General features: G+C 52.8%; 1 protein-coding gene across 7 annotated transcripts in view; it reads right to left on the bottom strand.

The window, feature by feature from the left end:
- Positions 1-1803: 1803 nt before the first annotated feature.
- Positions 1804-17236, bottom strand: part of HDAC7 (histone deacetylase 7) — a 126244-nt gene continuing 110811 nt past the window's right edge. For all 7 annotated transcript variants that reach the window (XM_026085360.1, XM_026085359.1, XM_026085356.1 and 4 more), the window contains 12 exons: positions 16781-16901; positions 16232-16281; positions 14653-14760; positions 14154-14209; positions 13766-13853; positions 13394-13513; positions 12311-12408; positions 10808-10926; positions 10445-10578; positions 9942-10026; positions 8782-8920; positions 1804-8078 (listed from right to left, as the gene is read on the bottom strand). In XM_026085360.1, the coding sequence (XP_025941145.1) occupies positions 8033-8078; positions 8782-8920; positions 9942-10026; positions 10445-10578; positions 10808-10926; positions 12311-12408; positions 13394-13513; positions 13766-13853; positions 14154-14209; positions 14653-14760; positions 16232-16281; positions 16781-16901 (1164 nt within the window). In that variant the 3' untranslated portion in view covers positions 1804-8032. The remainder of the gene's footprint in view (positions 8079-8781; positions 8921-9941; positions 10027-10444; positions 10579-10807; positions 10927-12310; positions 12409-13393; positions 13514-13765; positions 13854-14153; positions 14210-14652; positions 14761-16231; positions 16282-16780; positions 16902-17236) is intronic.

The raw sequence follows: 17236 nt of genomic DNA, 5'->3' as shown, positions 1-17236 counted from the left end.
ATTGAGAGGAGAGGTGAGCTCTCTCTCACTGATCCAGTCCTTGTTGCTTTGGATTTTCCTGGAGATGTGAAAACACAACATTGAACGTCTGGATTAATAACTAGATCCCAGCACATCTAGTGTTTTATGTCTGCTTTTATCTTGCTATAAAGGCTCTGCTGTCTGCATTGCAATAAAGTCGTCATTTATACCCTTACGTGACATGCACTGGTCTGTATGGAGTAGTTTTACTGGGTACTATTGAATCCTATCCCATCAATGGTACAGGCAAAACCTGCAGCTGCAGGACACAAGACATAAGTGATGCCTTCTGCTAACTTGCACCCCATGGGAACTAAACCTGTGATCACAAAAGTCAGGTCAGATGTGTCTCAAAAATCACTGGCTGTCATTGCTTATTCACTGTTTGAAAATAAGCCTGGAGAAATTGCACATAATCATTCCATTTTCTGCATGAAAATGGGAGAGTTTGGGGAAAATTTGTCCAGATGCTGCAGTGAGGAAGTGAAATGCCTCTATTGTGGCAGGTCCTCCACTGGATTTGGAGAAACTCCCCTTTATATTCATTTTGCTCCCAGATGGGATTCAGGCTCTTTTGGAGGCAAAAATAGGTGGTGGAAACATAGAGTCCAAGCTCTGGACTCATCTTTATGTGGTTGATTTTAAAATGGGCCTGTAAGGGCACTCCAGGTCCATAGGAATCAGCTGTGCAGCAGAACTAAAGGTGCTAATGGGGGCTCTATTTACAGATCTGCAAAAAGTCTATTGCACCCCACTGCACCCTAATTTCTGGGGCCAGAGATGCCAAGGTTTGCCTCGCTGCTACGTACCCGGCTCTCCCTGGCAGGGCCTTGCAGTCTTTGCCCCACCACAGTCCCAGGATCTGCTCTGGGGCACCTCCAGCCCTGCTAGACTTGATGGCTCCAGGAAAAGCTATGTTCAAATCCTGATCTAACCAAGACAGATGAAACAGTTGTGCCCATAGCACATAACCCTGATGCCACATCAAATGCAGTGGAGGGATCTGCCTTTATCCCCATCTCTGGAGATGCGATGCTGTGTTTCTCATCTTAGTCCATACCATGAGGGGTGCTGGGGCAAGGGCATTTTTCAGTCCTTCTGATACTGAGCCATGGGCTGGCTTCACATCAGCTCACGGACAGCTTGGAGGCAGTTTTGTCCATGGACGCAGGGAAGGGTGGGCAAACTGCAGGAAACCATTTCAGCTTGATTGCCATCCATTTTCATGGGAGGTTTGCACTATTGCAGCTCTAACCGGGACAGGGACGTGGGGAATATCTTGCAATGAACCTTGTGGTCCCATTGCATGTGGGTGCACTGTGGCTCCTCAGAGGGCAGAGAGACATCCGTGCACAAGCTGCGGCTCTCGTGGGCTTCGCGCTCCCACGGCCTTGCTGCACCATCACTCACAAGCTCAGGTGACCGTGTGGGGATAACAGAGGGTTGTCAGCCTTTCCTGACCGCCGTCTTAAAGTCCTGGGTGAATTTGCCTGGATTAAATCTTTTTGTTTCCTAAGGAAATGCTGCTGTTGTGAGCACAAAGTGGGCATGAATGTGTGCCCACCCCTGCACCCGCCCATGCATGTTGGCACTTGGCCAGTTTTATTCAAACTTGGCAAAAGAGAATTAGGCATATTTACTCATTATAGGAGAAAGAGAGAGAAAAAAAACAACTGTAAGTGAAGGCTGCAGTAAGAGTTCAACCCAGAATAACCCATGTGGGCGATACGTGTTATGAGTGACTCAACAGCAAGAAGAGTTTCAATTAGTGTTCACACTTTATTACATGCCAGAGAATCCAATGACAAGCTACAGTAAGACTGAAACTACATTTTTCTATAAAATCCTTAATTTTTATGTACAACGCGAGTGGATACCCTGCTCAAGGGAGCTGACAGCAGTCTTTAAAAAGATCTAAATGCTCTTAAAAAAATAAAGATTCCCTTAAAAATATGCCTGCAGATGGCTTTATTAACCACACTTGAGGAACTATTTTACAAATGAAAAATGAAACCACTTTTAGAAATATAAATTTTCTTTCAAAAATAAAATAAGCTTGAAAAACAAAGGAGAATACCTCTTTGCTAAGTGGAGGTTCAGGCTTCCAACCCTTATATAAAAAAGGTAAAATATCTTTTAAAAATTATTTGAAAAGTAACACTTTGTTGAGATTTTGTTTTTAAATCACTATATTAAATTATCTTAAAATGAGAGAAATGTCATGCCTAAGGAAAGAATGATAATTTGAACCAAGATCTTGGGTTTTTTTTTAATGCACACAATCATTATTATGGTTGTTGTTAATAAAGAAACAGAAAGTGGGAAGAAARGACAGTGTTTGCAGCACAGAGGGATGAATTTAGAGATGGTCTGTGGTCTAGTCCTTAGGATCTTCATGCTGCTGAAGGCAGCTCTGTGCTCCCACTCAGATGTTGGCTCAGGCTCTGTGCCCGGGAGTCCGTCTGCCTCATCCTTGTGACTCACCACATCCTCAGGTCAGGGCAGGGCTGCCGCGTGTGCCCACTGCCATCCAAGCCACGTGGTCCACGTGGTCCACATGGTCCACGTGCACCCTTGGGAGAGGGACACCTGTGGCTGCTCTCTGTGCAACAAGTCCTCCTGTTGAATTACTGGGACAATGATTAGCTCCTTGGGGAGTGCTGTACCCACTAGGCAGCCAGGCTGGATGAGATGAAGAGTCTTGCTGCGAGGTGAATAGTCTTGCCACCTGCCCATAACCAGCAAACTCCCGATGGGCATCATGCAAACACCACATTTTTAGAAATCAGGAAATATGGAAATGGGAAGAGAAGGTAGAAGGGACCAGTGATCTCCCCACTGAGCCCCCCACCCCCTTCCCAGTAAAGGAATATCTTCAGCTACAGCAGAAGTAGCAACCTGCCAGAAAGTCCTTGGAAGCGAGATGCAAACAGCATTTTCAAAGTGGTCATAAGAGGAGCTAAGCTCTTTTTGGTGTTCACTGCAGGGATGCTCAGCTCTGTCTCTAGCCTGGATGTGCTCTGTGTTGGGGGAGAGGCAGAAGACACTCCTCAGATTGAAACATTGGTAGATGAGGTTTCAGCCAGGAGTCAGCTGCATCACTGTGAAACACTGATGTAAGCTACAGGCAAACAGTTGCGGATGGAGCTTGTTATGCTGAGAGATAAGATGCTGACTGAAGCTGCATGTGAAAAGGGCAAGGTAGTACCCAAAGCTGGAGGTGGTGGTGGTGGAATGGGGTACTAGAGGTGCAATTACTGCCCTGCAGACCAAACCAAGGCACAAACAGTAAACAGCAGAGGAAAGAGTAGCAAAGATTTTCAAAAAATGCATCCTTTGTTTATAGTGCTGCTTCTCGCACTCCAGGTGGGGATGGCTCTACGCTTTGGTGGATGGGGCAGTGACATGCCAGCCCATCTCCAGTGTGGGTGGGCAGGGCGCTGGGCAGCGTGCTTTTCAAGGGCGGGATGATGAATCCAATGGTGGATTGTAGGGCCTGCAGAAGCCCAGTGGGGAAAGAAACTCCCAGTAAACCCCATCCCCTCAGGATGGCCACCCTAGCATGGCGTTAGGCTAAGGACTGTTTCCTCTGTGCCCACAGTGGCTTAGCTCACTGTCACATCTTCACATGGCTTTTTTCCACCCCAAAAAACTTATTCATCCCAGCAGAAAGTGGGAGTGAATTTTGTGGTACTTTGTGCCCATTCTGGAGGTCTCAGTGTGTCATTCTTTGTCCACATATAACAGGCGAGAGTGGGCTTGTCTTGGATTCACGGACGAGGCAACTAGAATGGTTGCATGACCTGTCCGAATAGAGGTCAATAGCCCCTTAGAGCCAGAGATATCTAGTGGGCGCTCTGGTGTTAGACTTCATGTTGGGACTCTTCTGCTTCAAATTCAGCCGTTAAAATTAGGCAGGTCTGAACTTAGTGAGTGAGCTCCCCCCGCTAACTAACTGGGAGGAGAGAGGTAGGAGCACCCAGGCTGCGATGCACCCACCCATCCAACTGCAGCAGACCTGGGCTTCAGCACCTGCAGAGCTGCACCTCCATGGCACAACTTCCAGTCATGGACTCCTACCACCTCCTCCAGCCTCTGCATGGGACTTGGAATACACCTCTGAAAGGAGTATTTGGGGAGTGGCTGAGGGTGATGAGAAACATGCTGTCCCTGGGGGAGGGGGATCCTGTCCAAGAAAGAACATGCTGTCTGCTAGAGAAAAATGTGCTAACTTTGGGGTTTCTGACTCCAGACTTGTCTGTAAGCCTGATGACCCTAAGACATGGGTTTGGCTTTAGGGAAACCAGCTGGCCATGTTGTAATTCATTGTTGATCATCACAGTGGTCCTTAAAAGGCTCAAATGAGGGCAAGTGCTGACTAACCCCTCCGATGAGACAGTGGAAGATAAGCAGGGAGCCTGTCACCGACCAGTCAGCTCAGACTCAGAGGAGATGGCTCCATAGGGGTTTTCCCCAGGCTTAGCTTACCCAGGGAGGCTGGACACATGCCAAGAACTTGCACAAATGCTCACATTTTACCACATTATTTGGCCCTGTCTTTGCAGTGAAGGGTTTCAAACCACAAACAATTGAATGCGGTTGGCAGATTTGATCATTGCTTAGCGTGAGTCATTTAGCATATAGTCCTCTGCTAGGCTGGGCCCTTCTTCTGTCGGCCACAATCAAGATGACACAATAGGACAGAGCAATCCAGAGAGGCTGCTTAGTATCTCGGCTTCAATTTGGGGTAAGAGTATCAGTCTTCCATAAATGGGGTGTGCAAGCTCATTGGCTTCACTGCTACCCAACCAGGCCCAGGACCTTCCAGTTAGGTGAAGCTCATGAAGATTTTGCTGGGTGCTCCTAGCCAGACCTGCCTGGATGGTGACTTTAAAGGTCCAGCTCTTGAATTCATGAAATTACTCAATAACAGCTTTTTTTTTTTTTTTTTTCTCCTTTGGTTTCTGGCCCTGGTAGTTGCAGAGGAGTCATGAAAATGTTAAATAAAAGGCTAAATATCTTAAAAGTGAGCAAAGAGACCATTTGTTTGTGGCATTTCCCTCTGCCTTAAGGTAGTACTGGTTTCATAGTTGAACTCACACAATTGCACAGCATTTTCCTGGTGAAACTGGGGTACAAACACTCCTTAAATGTTGTGCTTTGAGTTTCTTCTGGCTGACTCGGGGATTCATGGGGCTACCTGGAAAAAATTCTGGCAGAAATTCACTGTGGATTATCTGTGCCCCTTCCCAATCCCAGGTCACTGTGGGCTGTAACCCACCAGTGCATGTAGGTCACCAGTGTTTGCAGCCTGCTTTGCTCTGGGACACATCCTGTGTGGTATGAGCCCAGCTGGGAAGCCCTGGAAGAAACGGGGATGAGGTTGCTACTGAGCAGGAAAGGGAAACTGAAGCCAAAGAGCAGAGTGTGCAGCCTAGGAAAGGAGAAGCAGTGGTGGAACTGTGGCTTGGGGTGCTCAGGTCAGCTGGTGAGACTGGATATGTGGGGAAGTGGCTGCTAATAGAAGGGGTGTTAGCACCACCTTTGAGTCCACGACACCAGAAATGCCTGAGTGCCCAGAGGCTGAAGAAGCAGCAGGTCGTTCTCACTGTCCCACAGCTCCCTGGCCATCTGAGAGGCAATGGGACAGGACAGCAGGACAGAGCCAAAGCATTGAGGGACATCAGCCATGAAGACAACAGGTTCCAGAGAAGATGGAGAGGGGGGTTTTTGGGGTGCTCTTTAACCCTCTCCTGCCCAACTTGCCCTGCTGCAATGTGATGCCCTGTCTCCTGTCCTCCTTGTGAACAGCAAGGGGCTGCTGTGGAAGATGCCCATCATAGGATCAGGGCATCCTGTCATCAGATCCTGGAGGCTTCCAGGCATAGGGTTGGGAAAAGGTGTTATTGGTGACACTTGGCCACACACTGTCCTCCTGGCATGCCTGCACAGCTGTGTGCTTCAAGTGGGGGAGAAACAACCTGTGCAGACAGAAGGGTTGATAGAAAACACACACTTAAGCCTGGTTTGGAGAAGGCCTGCCACAAAGTTGTGTGAAGCACAGTGAGCAGGGATGCATGTACATGAACCCTGAACATCGCAGGGAGAGCACAGGTACCTGAGCCCAGGAAGCAAAAGAGGGTGTCAGGGTTTACAACAGTAGTAAGCGATGGTGGYACAGGCAGTCTCGCTCTGGGACCCCGATGACTTTCCTGTGTGTCCCTTGGCCTCAAGGGACCATGCATGCCCCCAAGCCTCTGTGCCACTGGCTGGCACTGCTGGACCCCAACTATGGGCAATTTCAGACAAAGAAATGTTTATTCTTCCAATATTTTTTTTTCCTTTGTTACTTTTTTACAAAATTTCTCCTCCCTGTGCCTGCAGACAGAGCCTGGCCAGCCTCCAGAGCTTGGCCAGACCTCGTTGCCCTGTTCATCCCCTCCTCCGCAGCCCAGTGAGGTCCTGGTCCCACTGCGCCATCCCCAAGCCATTTGCTCACTCCTGCTATCCCCAATCCCTGCTGCAGCCCAGCACCATGATGCTGCGAGCCTGAGCAAGGCTCTGTCCTTGCAGAGCACAGGATGAAGGGTTTGTGGGCTTGCTCCTCTGCCCAGTCCAACCCACAGGGCACAGGGAAGACACAGGGAAGGACCAGGATCTCAGGGCCAGGTGCCAGGAGGTGGATGATGCCCCACTGCAGTATGAGATAGGGAAAGGGCAAAACCAGTTAGACACATCTGTTTGAGGGGGCTGACCCTGTCTCTGTCACCCTGAGACAGTCTAGACAGGGACAAGCACTATATTGCTGGGGCTTTAGGAATCCCTAGGGGAGATAAGCGCCAAGCAGAAGGCGATGGGATTTGATCTGATCTCAGCTGGACTGGGGCTGAATGAAGAGGAGCCCGGCAGGGTGCAGGGGCTGAACTGGGGCATGAAGCCACAGGGAGAGTTGGCACCAGGTGCCACCCTCTCCAGGGGGGGTCATTGGAAGACAGCTGGGCTGCCCCTGCTTTTACAAATCACAGGGGTTTACGCCGATACAGATCCTCAGGTCAGCGAATGGTTGGGTTGCTGAAAGGGCTCAAGGCACCTTGTTAATGTCCACGCRAAGAGGTGTTTGTTCCCAAAATTCCCATGGAAAGAAGAGTACGTAAGGTTCACATTAGCACATGTCATATGTATATAGTGCAAATCAGAGCCCCAGCACCAGAGGGTTCATACTCTGGTTAGTGGTTAGGATGTCCCATGGGTGCAATCCTGGGCACTGCAGACACTCCAGCCCTTGATCTTCCTCATTGCAAGGTGATTTGCACATCATCCGTTGCTTTCCAAACCCTTCTTGTACAGAACGAGGCTCTTTCTTACCCCATGTCACTGTCACACTCGCTCCCACCTCATGCCCTATGGGAGAGGAAGGGGAGCACCTTGGAGAAGGCTGGCAAGCCTTCAGGAGGAGACACAGAGAGCCTTCCCTTCTGGAGCAGAGCACAGGGCTGTTCTCAGAGGGATCTTTAGCTGTCCAGAGAGGAGCTCTGGGTGCAGTCCCGAAGGCAGCTCTCACCATCCGCAGCACAGCCACAACATCCATCCCCACACCCACCCCCTTCCCCAAGGGTGAGGAAGATCCCAGGAGAAGGGCAGGTCTGCGTCTGGCTGCCACCACAGCCAGAGGGGTGGAGGCCTCTCACATTTGCCCCCAGAGGGGTTTTGGGTCCCGAAGGTTGGGGACTGATGGCAGGCACGGTCTAGGTTTGCAAGGCTGCGCCATGCCGAGGGAGTTTGTGGTTTTCCACTGGTCCCAAGCAGGAGGATGTCTTCCAGGTGGGTATAGGAGCATCCTTTCTGGGTGACCTGCAGAGGTGGGAGCCGGAGGTCCAGGCCATTTCAGGACTGTGACTCGGGGAGTGAGGATGACGTGGCAAACAGGAAGCCAGGAGTGAAGAGCGAGGGCCAGGCTCAGGAGAGTCCAGCCACTTCCTGGAAGCAGGGGAGCAGAAAACGTCACCGCTCATCACTGGTTCATGGGTTCCTCTTCCTCCATCGGCTCATCCTGTGTCCTGAAATGGAGAAATAAGGCACATGAGAGGAGGAGGAGACCTGCTCCCCAGCAGTGCAGCACAACACATCCTTCCCAGCAATGGAGGGGCCTTCTGGCATATCTGACTTCTAGGGCTGGGGCTACACAACAGCCTCCCACCTTCCCAGGGCTTCCCAGTCTGGAGACCCATGTGGACACCAGCTGAGTCCTGACAAGAATCAGACATGGTGCTGGGCAGATGGGGACCCTGCTGTAAGCAGGTGATGGGAAGAAAAGAGGATTTGGTCTCATTTCCATCTTGTTTGGTTGGGTTTGAGGACTATTTCCAGAAAGTGTTCCCACCTCCCACAGCTGGTCCCATGGCACTGGGCAACCCCCAGGGAACAGTGAAGAGCCCAGCACTGGATCCCCTAGAAGCAAACCCAGGTCCTGGCTGTGTGGGTGTAGGACCTCACCCCACCACCCACTGGTGCTGAACTCTGGGGCCAAATCTGTCATGGGATGTAAGGGTTACAGGATCAGAGCTCTGGGTGGGGATAACAGTTGTAATTTCTGTTTCCTGTACTCCAAGACCTGTTTAAAGCCAGGACAGCCCTGAGCACCTCATCTGGCTGTGGGACATGGCCTGTCTTTACTGCCACCCTCTTGCTACCAAGGCTCAGGGCCAGGCACACAGGGAGTGAGGGGCACCCACACTTCCCAGGATTGATTAAGGGCATCACCTCTTCTCCACCATCACGGCCACTGAGAGGGAGGCCAAAGCTGTGACAGTCTCCACCTCTTCTGCTTCGTGGTGCTGCGCCTCCAGGAAGGAGCATCCCAGCTTGGAGGCAAAGCGCTGTACGGCAACCCAGTATTTACCTGGAGGAGAAGCAAAGATAAGAGTTGCTAGGACAGGGGTGTCCCATGTCTCCCTTCTCTGGGCAGCTCCCCTTGCAGCAAGTGCACCACCCTTCTACTGGGCATCATATTTCTACAGGGAGGAGGGGGATGAAGGGCTCCACTGGGGTTTTTAGGAAGCAGATCAGGCATGTGACAGCCCTGGCCAGGATGGCTGAGCCGTTTGTGCACCACACGCACTGGGGCAGTGTGCACTGGGGACAGGGTGTGATGGTGTGCTCCTTTCCCCCCCTAATGTGCTCTCTCCCCCTCAACCTGACCTTCCTGTAAACAGCACGTATGCAGGGGCCAGTTGAGCATGCGCCAGCTAAGGCCCGTCTAGTATGCAAATATGACTATGAGTCAATCATCTCCCCCCCCATAAATAGGGGGCAGCCCAGAGCCCATTGAGCTCTCCTGCACGCCAGCGGGCTGCACTGCAGAACCTCCCCTTGAGCAGGGATGCCTCTCAAGGTTACTCCTCGAGGTCGAGAGATTCCTTACCCGTGACAGATCCTCGGTAAGTGATTAATAGCATGCTGAACTTTTGCAAACTTTGCAAAACTTTGCTGAGTTATATCTCTGATTAATTGTGCACATAATCCCTTAGACATAAACCGTTGACCAAGTCTGAGACTAGGAGTGGATCCAGTCGCACCTAGGCTCCCATCCGAAGGAGTTTAGAAAGCAAAGGGGTCCTTTCTGAACCTCATGACTCAACGGGAGAGTCTCCCTTGTGCGTGCATCTGACCCTGTCCTTCCGCAGTAGATAACTGAGTGAACCTTGCCAATTGAACCTCGTTAAATCGTTCTTATTTATGATTGAACTTTGTTCAAAGTCACTATCTTACTGCAATAAACACAGTGCTGCTTCCCTCTTATGAGTGAAGCGCATCACTCCTTCGCGACACAGGGTTAACTGGAGTGGGGAGGAAATGCTAATGCTAGGGCCTTTTACATAAACCAATCTTTCTGCCTGAGACCCCAGCCCTGGGACACTCACTCTGGACCTGGATCACGGTTTCCAAGGAGCGCACAGCATTGGGATTTGGTTTCTGCCTCATGCTTTCTTCTGGGAGAGGATCCAGCTGTCGAAGGAAGAGACACAGGGCATCAGAGGGAGGGAGCTGTGCACGGGGCTCGGTTCCCAGCACAGGTACAGCTGCAACAGCCATAGTCTGTGGTCAGCAGCGTTAAGTCAAGCGCGAAGTAGAGTTGATCACAGCAGAGCAGAGCTGGAGCTTGAGGCTCCAAACTCTGCCCACTGCAGCAGCCATATGAACCTGATGCTTCACCTGCTGCTCAGACTGTGCCCAAACTGCTCATCAGGACCTTTGCCTGCACAGGTCCACCCAGCTCCTTTTGGCTGGAGAGGGAGACATGTGCTCCCCTTTGCTCCCAAGCAATCCATCAGCTCCTGATCGAAGGATGGGGAGCGCAGGCTGCCTCCCAGCTCCACCACGAGGACGTGGCCCCTCCGGGTTTCACTGACCCCCAAGCTCTCACCTCGTTGCCCAGCAAGGCTGACACACAGGCCTCGGATGCATCACAGATGGCCGTAAGGTCATGGCCACCTTCTAGCGCGAGGACTATGGCTCCCCCAGCCAGACTCATCAGCTGTTTCGTCATGTAGCCAAAGCCTGGAGAGAAAGGCAAAGGGGTGTTCGTTAGCCTTCCTGCCAAAGACGGGGCTGTGGCCTTTGATGCCATGCCAGTAATACCCCAAAGAGCTTCGCTTGCTCCAGGGAGAGCTGCCACCTGAGGGGCAGTGCCTTCCCTATGCTTGTGGTCCCAGCCCCAGCCTGGATCAGCAGCAGGAGCAGCCTGCTTTGATCCAGCAGCCCATCAGCATTGTTTCCAGCTCCTTACATTTGGCAGAGACTTTGTAGCCACCCAACGGCGGTGGGTGGCCATCAGCTGCATCGAAGCCGGCTGACACCAGCACCACATCAGGGGAAAATTCATGTGCAATTGGCATCACCACTGTCCTGTGGGGGAAAAAAAAAGTAAGAGGTGCTAAGTGCTGGACCCCAGTGCTGACCTGACCCTTTTCTCTGCACCTGGAGCAGCCTCAGGCTGGGGACCTCAAAGGTGGGCAGCAAGCCAGGAACAACAGCTCTGAGACCCCACAGTTCCCCGACCAGCGTAACATAACCCAGACTTCTCCAGAGAGCACGGCTTGTGCTCGTTCTTATGGCTGGAGAATGAGACCAATGGCAAAGGGAGAGGGCGGAGCTCTAGGGAACGAAATACAAACAAATGTGATGGATATAGTCAGAACTACAGAGGGCAGAAATTTGCAGAGTAGAGGAATCGAGGTGACGCACACTGAGAAGTGCCTGAATAATTTCTGGGAAAAGGGCTATGGCGGTCAGGCTGGAAAGGAATGGGATGGCAGAGGCTCTGCTGAGAACAGCTCCCTGAAAACCCTGCCCTACGGTCCTCTGTGCTGCCAAGGTTTGGGACGTCTTGGCCACTCTGCACAGGATGAGCCCAGCCATGATGGACAGGACAGCCCAGGGGCCTGCTTGGAAGGATGGATCAGGCCCTGTCCCTTTCAGCTTTCTTTGCTGGAGGGTCCTTGCTGCCCACTGTACCTAGGGAACAGGGTTCCCAGCAAAACCAAATGGTCTCTGGGACAGTCAGTGTGATGCTGGGGCCCTGCCTGGACCTTGGGCAACTAAGTCAATCATCTCCCAAAAGGGCAATTCCATGTCTTGAAGGAAATCATAGTGAAAGCCACGTTTTCATGTAAATGGATTTCTTTTTAAAAAACTTATTAAACTAATGCACATGGGAAGAGCAGCAGGCCTGACAGTGTCCAAGGGCTCTTGGACATTTCCACGGGCCAGTTCACAACATGTCTGTGAGAACAGGCAGGGCCAGGGCATGCCTGAACCCTGGGCACTCCAGCCAGGGTGCCAGGCTCAGCTGGGGGCATGTTTTGCAGAACGGCCCCATCTCAGCTACGGGGAAGACAACAAAGCCACGGGCAATGCCACTGCTCTGCACTGCCTCAGCTCTCCTCGAGGACCTCAGAAGTGGTGGGTGTCTCTGAGCGTTGGGGAGCCCATGGCTTATGGGTCCTGCAAAACACACTTGCTTTTCATTTCTGCCTTGTCATCCATAACACAACCAGGGGGAGATGGGGTGCAAAGGAAGTGTGTGCATGCAGGCTGCCCCCAGCCATGCTTAGGGCCCCACTGACATGCCTTGTCCCCTGTTGAGGCAGTTTGGGGGTGGCATGTTGGACTTGCAGCCCCCAGTCCTGAACTGCTCCTTCCCTACTGAGAGTTCAGAGCATCCATCAGTCTCTTGCTCAGTCTGAGGCCCAAAGAAAGAGGAGATGAGCTGAAATGTAAGAAACAGTACCTGAAAGCTGCCAGATACTCGGGGTCACCCATAGGGGGGTCGAGCCCTCCAGTCCAGGCTACATTGACATTAAATCCCTCACCAGGGCCGGCGCCAACCTGTAAGAGAGCAAGGACAGCAGTGAAGGCCTAGATGTGGCCTGCAATGATGATGGAGCTGTTCCCTGACTGGGCTCCATCACTGTCAGGCTCCAGGGAGGCAGGGTTGGGTGTTCCAGACCCCCCGGTCTGTATCAGAGCCATGGGCCGCTGCCAGCATCTGCCTGGATGACAAATCCTGGCCACAGAAACTGTCTGGCTTTAAGGAGATTTCTGAAGAATACCAGAAGCTGTGGTGGTTTCCTGACATTTCACAGAGCATTGCAACCATCAGTCATTGTCCCTGTGCTGTTGGCTGCAGGCTGGGATGAAGTGCAAGAGGATCCTGTGGCTGCAGAAAGGAGCCTACGCGAAGCAGACTAGAAATGGGATCCATTCCATATCCCTTAAGGGGTCCAGACACCCTCTCCATTCTCCTAAACGTCAGCCAGGAACAGCAGCTCCATGCTTCACCATGTCCCACCCCCTGGGATTAGGAGCCCTTTTCCTGCAAGGAGTCAAAGCAATGGGGATCCCTCAGTCACTAGGGAGACCACAGACTGGTATTGATATTGGTGGCAAGGGACACCTGGGGGTCACCAATTCCACTCACAGAACTGTCCCCAACACTAAAGCAAAGATTATCTAGCTGAATCTGGCCACCTCCAACGATGGAGACCCCCCACTTCTCTGGGTGTTCCAGGGCTGCACCACTCTCCTGGGGGAAGAAAAACAGTGTTTGCAATGTGTGGGTGTTTTTAAAGCCCAGACTCTTAATTCCAGCACAGGGATATATTGTGTCCAAGCCTCCAAAGTGCTAAATGTGCATCCTGTGCAGCTAAGTGAACCAAGCAGGTTCAGGCATCAATGGGAAAGGAGCCTACAAGGTACCGACACAAAACTACCCACTGATCAAACCTGGCACACCCTTGCCCTTGTCACCAACACTGCTGTCCCTGGGGCAGAGCTGTACAGACTTTGTGGTCTGCTCAACTGTGCTTTTTACCTCATCGGCAGCTCCACTACCAGGGAAGAAGTTCCCATCATCATGACGATGCAAAGAGATGTAGAGAACATCAGGGTCTCTGTAGAAGATCTGCTGTGTCCCATTGCCATGGTGAACATCCTAGAGGGAGAAAGATGTTGGGAAAGTGGTCTTTGTTTAGCCTCTAGCGTGGCCCAATAGCCTAATGGAGCAAAAAACAACTGGATCTCTCCCTGCTCCAGGCCAAGGGGCCATGTTCCCTGAAAGATAAAGTTTTCCTGCTCTCCAGTCTAGCTCCAGAACCAGCACTGAGAGGAACTCCAGATACCAGCTCCCGGGGACAGCTACAGCAGGGGAAGAGCTGGGACATGCTGAGGGAGAGAGATGACTTACCCAGTCCACAATGAGAATCTTGCTGAGTTTCCCTTTCTGCTGCAGCTGCCTGGCAGCAATGGCCACTGAATTAAAGAAGCAGAATCCCCTGCAAAGAGGCAGTTGGAGCTAATCAGTGCTCTGGGGCCCTTACTGAGCATCCTTCCACCCTGGCCTGTCAGCTCCCCAAAGGATGGGCTCTCCCTTCCCTTCCCACCAGGTCTGGATATGGATGGGTCCTGGGAGAGTTTAGTCTGGAGCAATTGGTAATTTCAAGCCAAAGACCCTTTGTGCTGCATAACCAGCTCCGACAGAGTGTCCACAGGGACCTGGTGTTCGGTGCTTCCCAAGCACCAGCCCAAAGCACTGCAGCTTGGGGAGGGGAGGCCGAGAGGCAGCCTGGCCTTACATGGCGGTGGAAGGATCTGCGTGATGTCCAGGGGGCCGCACCACAGCAAAGCCATTCTGAGGACAAAACAAACGGAAGGTGATCAGAGCCGCTGCTCCCAGCTTCGTGCACCCCATCCACCCCAGTGTTGGCCAGTCCTTCCTCACAGATGAGAGCCTGTGCCCTGGCTACCCATGGGCACAGCTGGGTATCAAGACCAGAGCAGTGTAGGGCTGGAAGCACCCAGTGCCGGTGGAGGAGAGGATAAACCTATCCCCTGGGATGCTGGGGCCACCTAGGCTGGTATATGACATCCCAAAAACCTCTGTGCAGCCAAATACAAAGGTGATGCTGCCAGATGTCTCCAGTGCTGCCAAACTTGTCACCAGGAGATGAGAGGCTTAGAGATGAAACACCCTACTGCAGCAAATGTTCAAAACCCCACAGGCAGTGACAGCTCCCCTCTCGTCCTGCCATGGGGTGATGCACAGCTCTGGGCTGCCATGTGTTGCCACCCTACCTTAAGTTCCCTGGTGGCCACCTTGAAGGCCAGCTCGGTGACACTGCCTGCGGCCCAGCGGGCAGCGTTGGAGGAATGCAGCTCGTTCCAGATGGTATCACTGTCCACCTGGAAGCAAGCAGATCAGTCAGACGGAGATGGGGACAGGGCATCGATGGAGGAGATCTCGGCCGGGGGACCCGTGCACTCTGCCAGGCGCCCTGCTCTCTGCTTGGTGCCAGGGACTGATGTCCCCTGCAGCCAGAAGTGCCAGGCACCATGGAGCCAGACTACCTTGCATGCAATCAGGCAGGCTCCCATGTCAGCTCCCTGGTGCTGCCGGTCAGGCGAGCAGCTCCTCTACCAGCCATATGTGCTGCTTGGCCAGCCCAAGCCCCCAGTCAAGCAGGGCGGTGGGGGCTCTCCATGGGCTCTGCTCAGAGCATCTCACCCTGCACCCAGGGGCTGGAAGGAGTGACTGAGAAAACACTAGTTACCTTCTTTATCTTATTTTATTGTTTAACCAAACATCTTGGTTTGATCAGGATCACGTCAAGGGCCGAGCCAGAGCCGGAAAACTCAGTCTCTTCTGATCAACTCCATGTGTGCAACTCAAAGGCTCCCCTTTGCCCACTGAGAGGGGCAGATCCAGCCCCCCCTCTGCCTTCAGGGCACGGGCGAGAGGAGGGCAGGGAGGGGGAGGCAGAGCAGGAAAAATGGATGCAAACGGGGCTGAGAAGAGCTGGCGCCCAGCAGCAGGGGCAAGGGGAGGAGAAGAACCAGAAGAGGCAGCAAGAAGGCATGGAGTGAGACCCTTCCTGAAAGAGAGAGAGAACGACAGAGACAGGGGGAGAGAGAGGAAGAGAGGAGAATGCAATGAATGGAGAGAAACCAGGGCAGCAAGCTGTGAAAGGAGAGGCAACAGAAGTGTCCGGAAAGAAGTGTAAGCCTGCTATCCCCGTGACACTGCTCCCCTCCCTCAACGGAGACCATGGCTTGTGGATCCCTCTGGACGTCCCACCATCACTGCTGGGACATCGGACCCAGTGCACAGGGCAGGGCTCCCATCTGCCACCCAAGCTCACTCCCTCCTGACTCCCTGGGCTCTTAGGAATGGCTTTAAGGGGCTTTCAGTTACTGCATCCCCTGGAGTAAGGGGCTGAAAAGGGTCCTGTTTCAAGAGAGGGATGCTTAGGACAGCCTGAGCACTGGAAGAAGCTTTGATACAACAACTTCTTGCCCAAGGATGGAGTGCTCCTGCCTGAGGCTACCTGACCTTGGCAGGCCAGTGACAAGGAGAGGACACCTTCCCATATCCATCCTTGGCCTTACATGCAGGCTGGCACTGCCTGGGCCTTGGCGGAGTCAGTTCTCCCTGCAGGGAGGGGAGGGACAGAGGCTGCCTCAACCCCCAGGTCATTTCCAGGCCTCTGAGCTCCCTCAGACAGCACACAAACAAGAGCTGATGAGAGCTGAGAGCAGCCCAAAGGCTTGGGGAGCTCCCTCTCCACTCAGGCCCATGAAGAGGTCCTCCTCAGTGTGGACAGGACAAAGAAAAAGACCTGCCCAAAACTGGCCAGGGGAAAGAACAAGCACTTACCCCCACGCCTCCGCAGGGCAGCATTACAAACATCCGCTGTGACAGGATCCCTGGGGAAAGAGAGGACAGTGAGGGCTTTGGAGAGGAGGAAGTGGGGATGTTTAGGGACAGGGCACATAGCTATCAAGGAGGTAAGTTTGGCCACGCTGCTTGGCCATAATTAGGAACAGCATCTACAGGAGGTGTGGGCAGCTGCCTGGCTGCGATCCCCACAGCTGAGGATGCTTTGAAAGCTGGTGTGAATGTGTGGGGCAGTCAAGGAAGGTGTAAGGTGAGCGCACTGATACCTGAGGGAACAGCACCATTTCCAGAGCCCAGGAAGGCAGGGCTGCTGGTGGCAGGGCAGCGCCATTGGCAGGGAGTGCTATTTCCTTCCTTGACACTGGGCAGCAGGGACAGAGCCTTGGCTGAGGTTCAGGGTACCCTGATCTGGCTGAGCCTGCTGTGGTGCTGAGGATCATGGCACCTGGGTGGGCAGGGCAAGGGCCTGGCAGCAACCACATTGCTGCTCAGCTCCTGGGGAAGGGGTATGGACATGGCTGGACTCACCTGCCAGCTTCCCGTTGTCCAGTTTAAGGCGGTTGAGGGGATTGGTGCCGTAGAGGAACACGTGACGCTCGGTATGCACGCACTGCAGCTCTTCCAAGGTGGCCTTGCGTCCCCGCAGACACTGCAGCAAACAGGAGCTATGAACAAGCTGCTCAAGGAGGTGAGACTCTCCCATCCGTGCATACTGTGGTGGGCACAGTGCAGATGTTGCCCTGCTTCCTGACCCTGGCAGCTCTGAGAATCAGTGATCCAAGGTGCCATCCCCCTTCCCAGAAGTTTGGGAGCTCCAACTCTGCCCAGCAGCTCCTCGCTCCAATCTTGTTAAGGGAAGAAGCCTCTGATGGTGAAAGCCAGACAGTGGCCCCAGGACGTTCAGAGCAAAAGGGGGACAAACAACATCTGCACTAGGGCAGGATGCATGATTGTGGCATGTTTTGCACCACATCTACAGATAAA

Source organism: Apteryx rowi, unplaced genomic scaffold (genome assembly GCF_003343035.1).
Source record: "Apteryx rowi isolate R43461 unplaced genomic scaffold, aptRow1 scaffold_665, whole genome shotgun sequence".
Lineage (NCBI taxonomy): Eukaryota > Metazoa > Chordata > Aves > Apterygiformes > Apterygidae > Apteryx > Apteryx rowi.
Note: the sequence above shows the minus strand (reverse complement) of the source record. Positions and strands in the feature narration are given on the sequence as shown.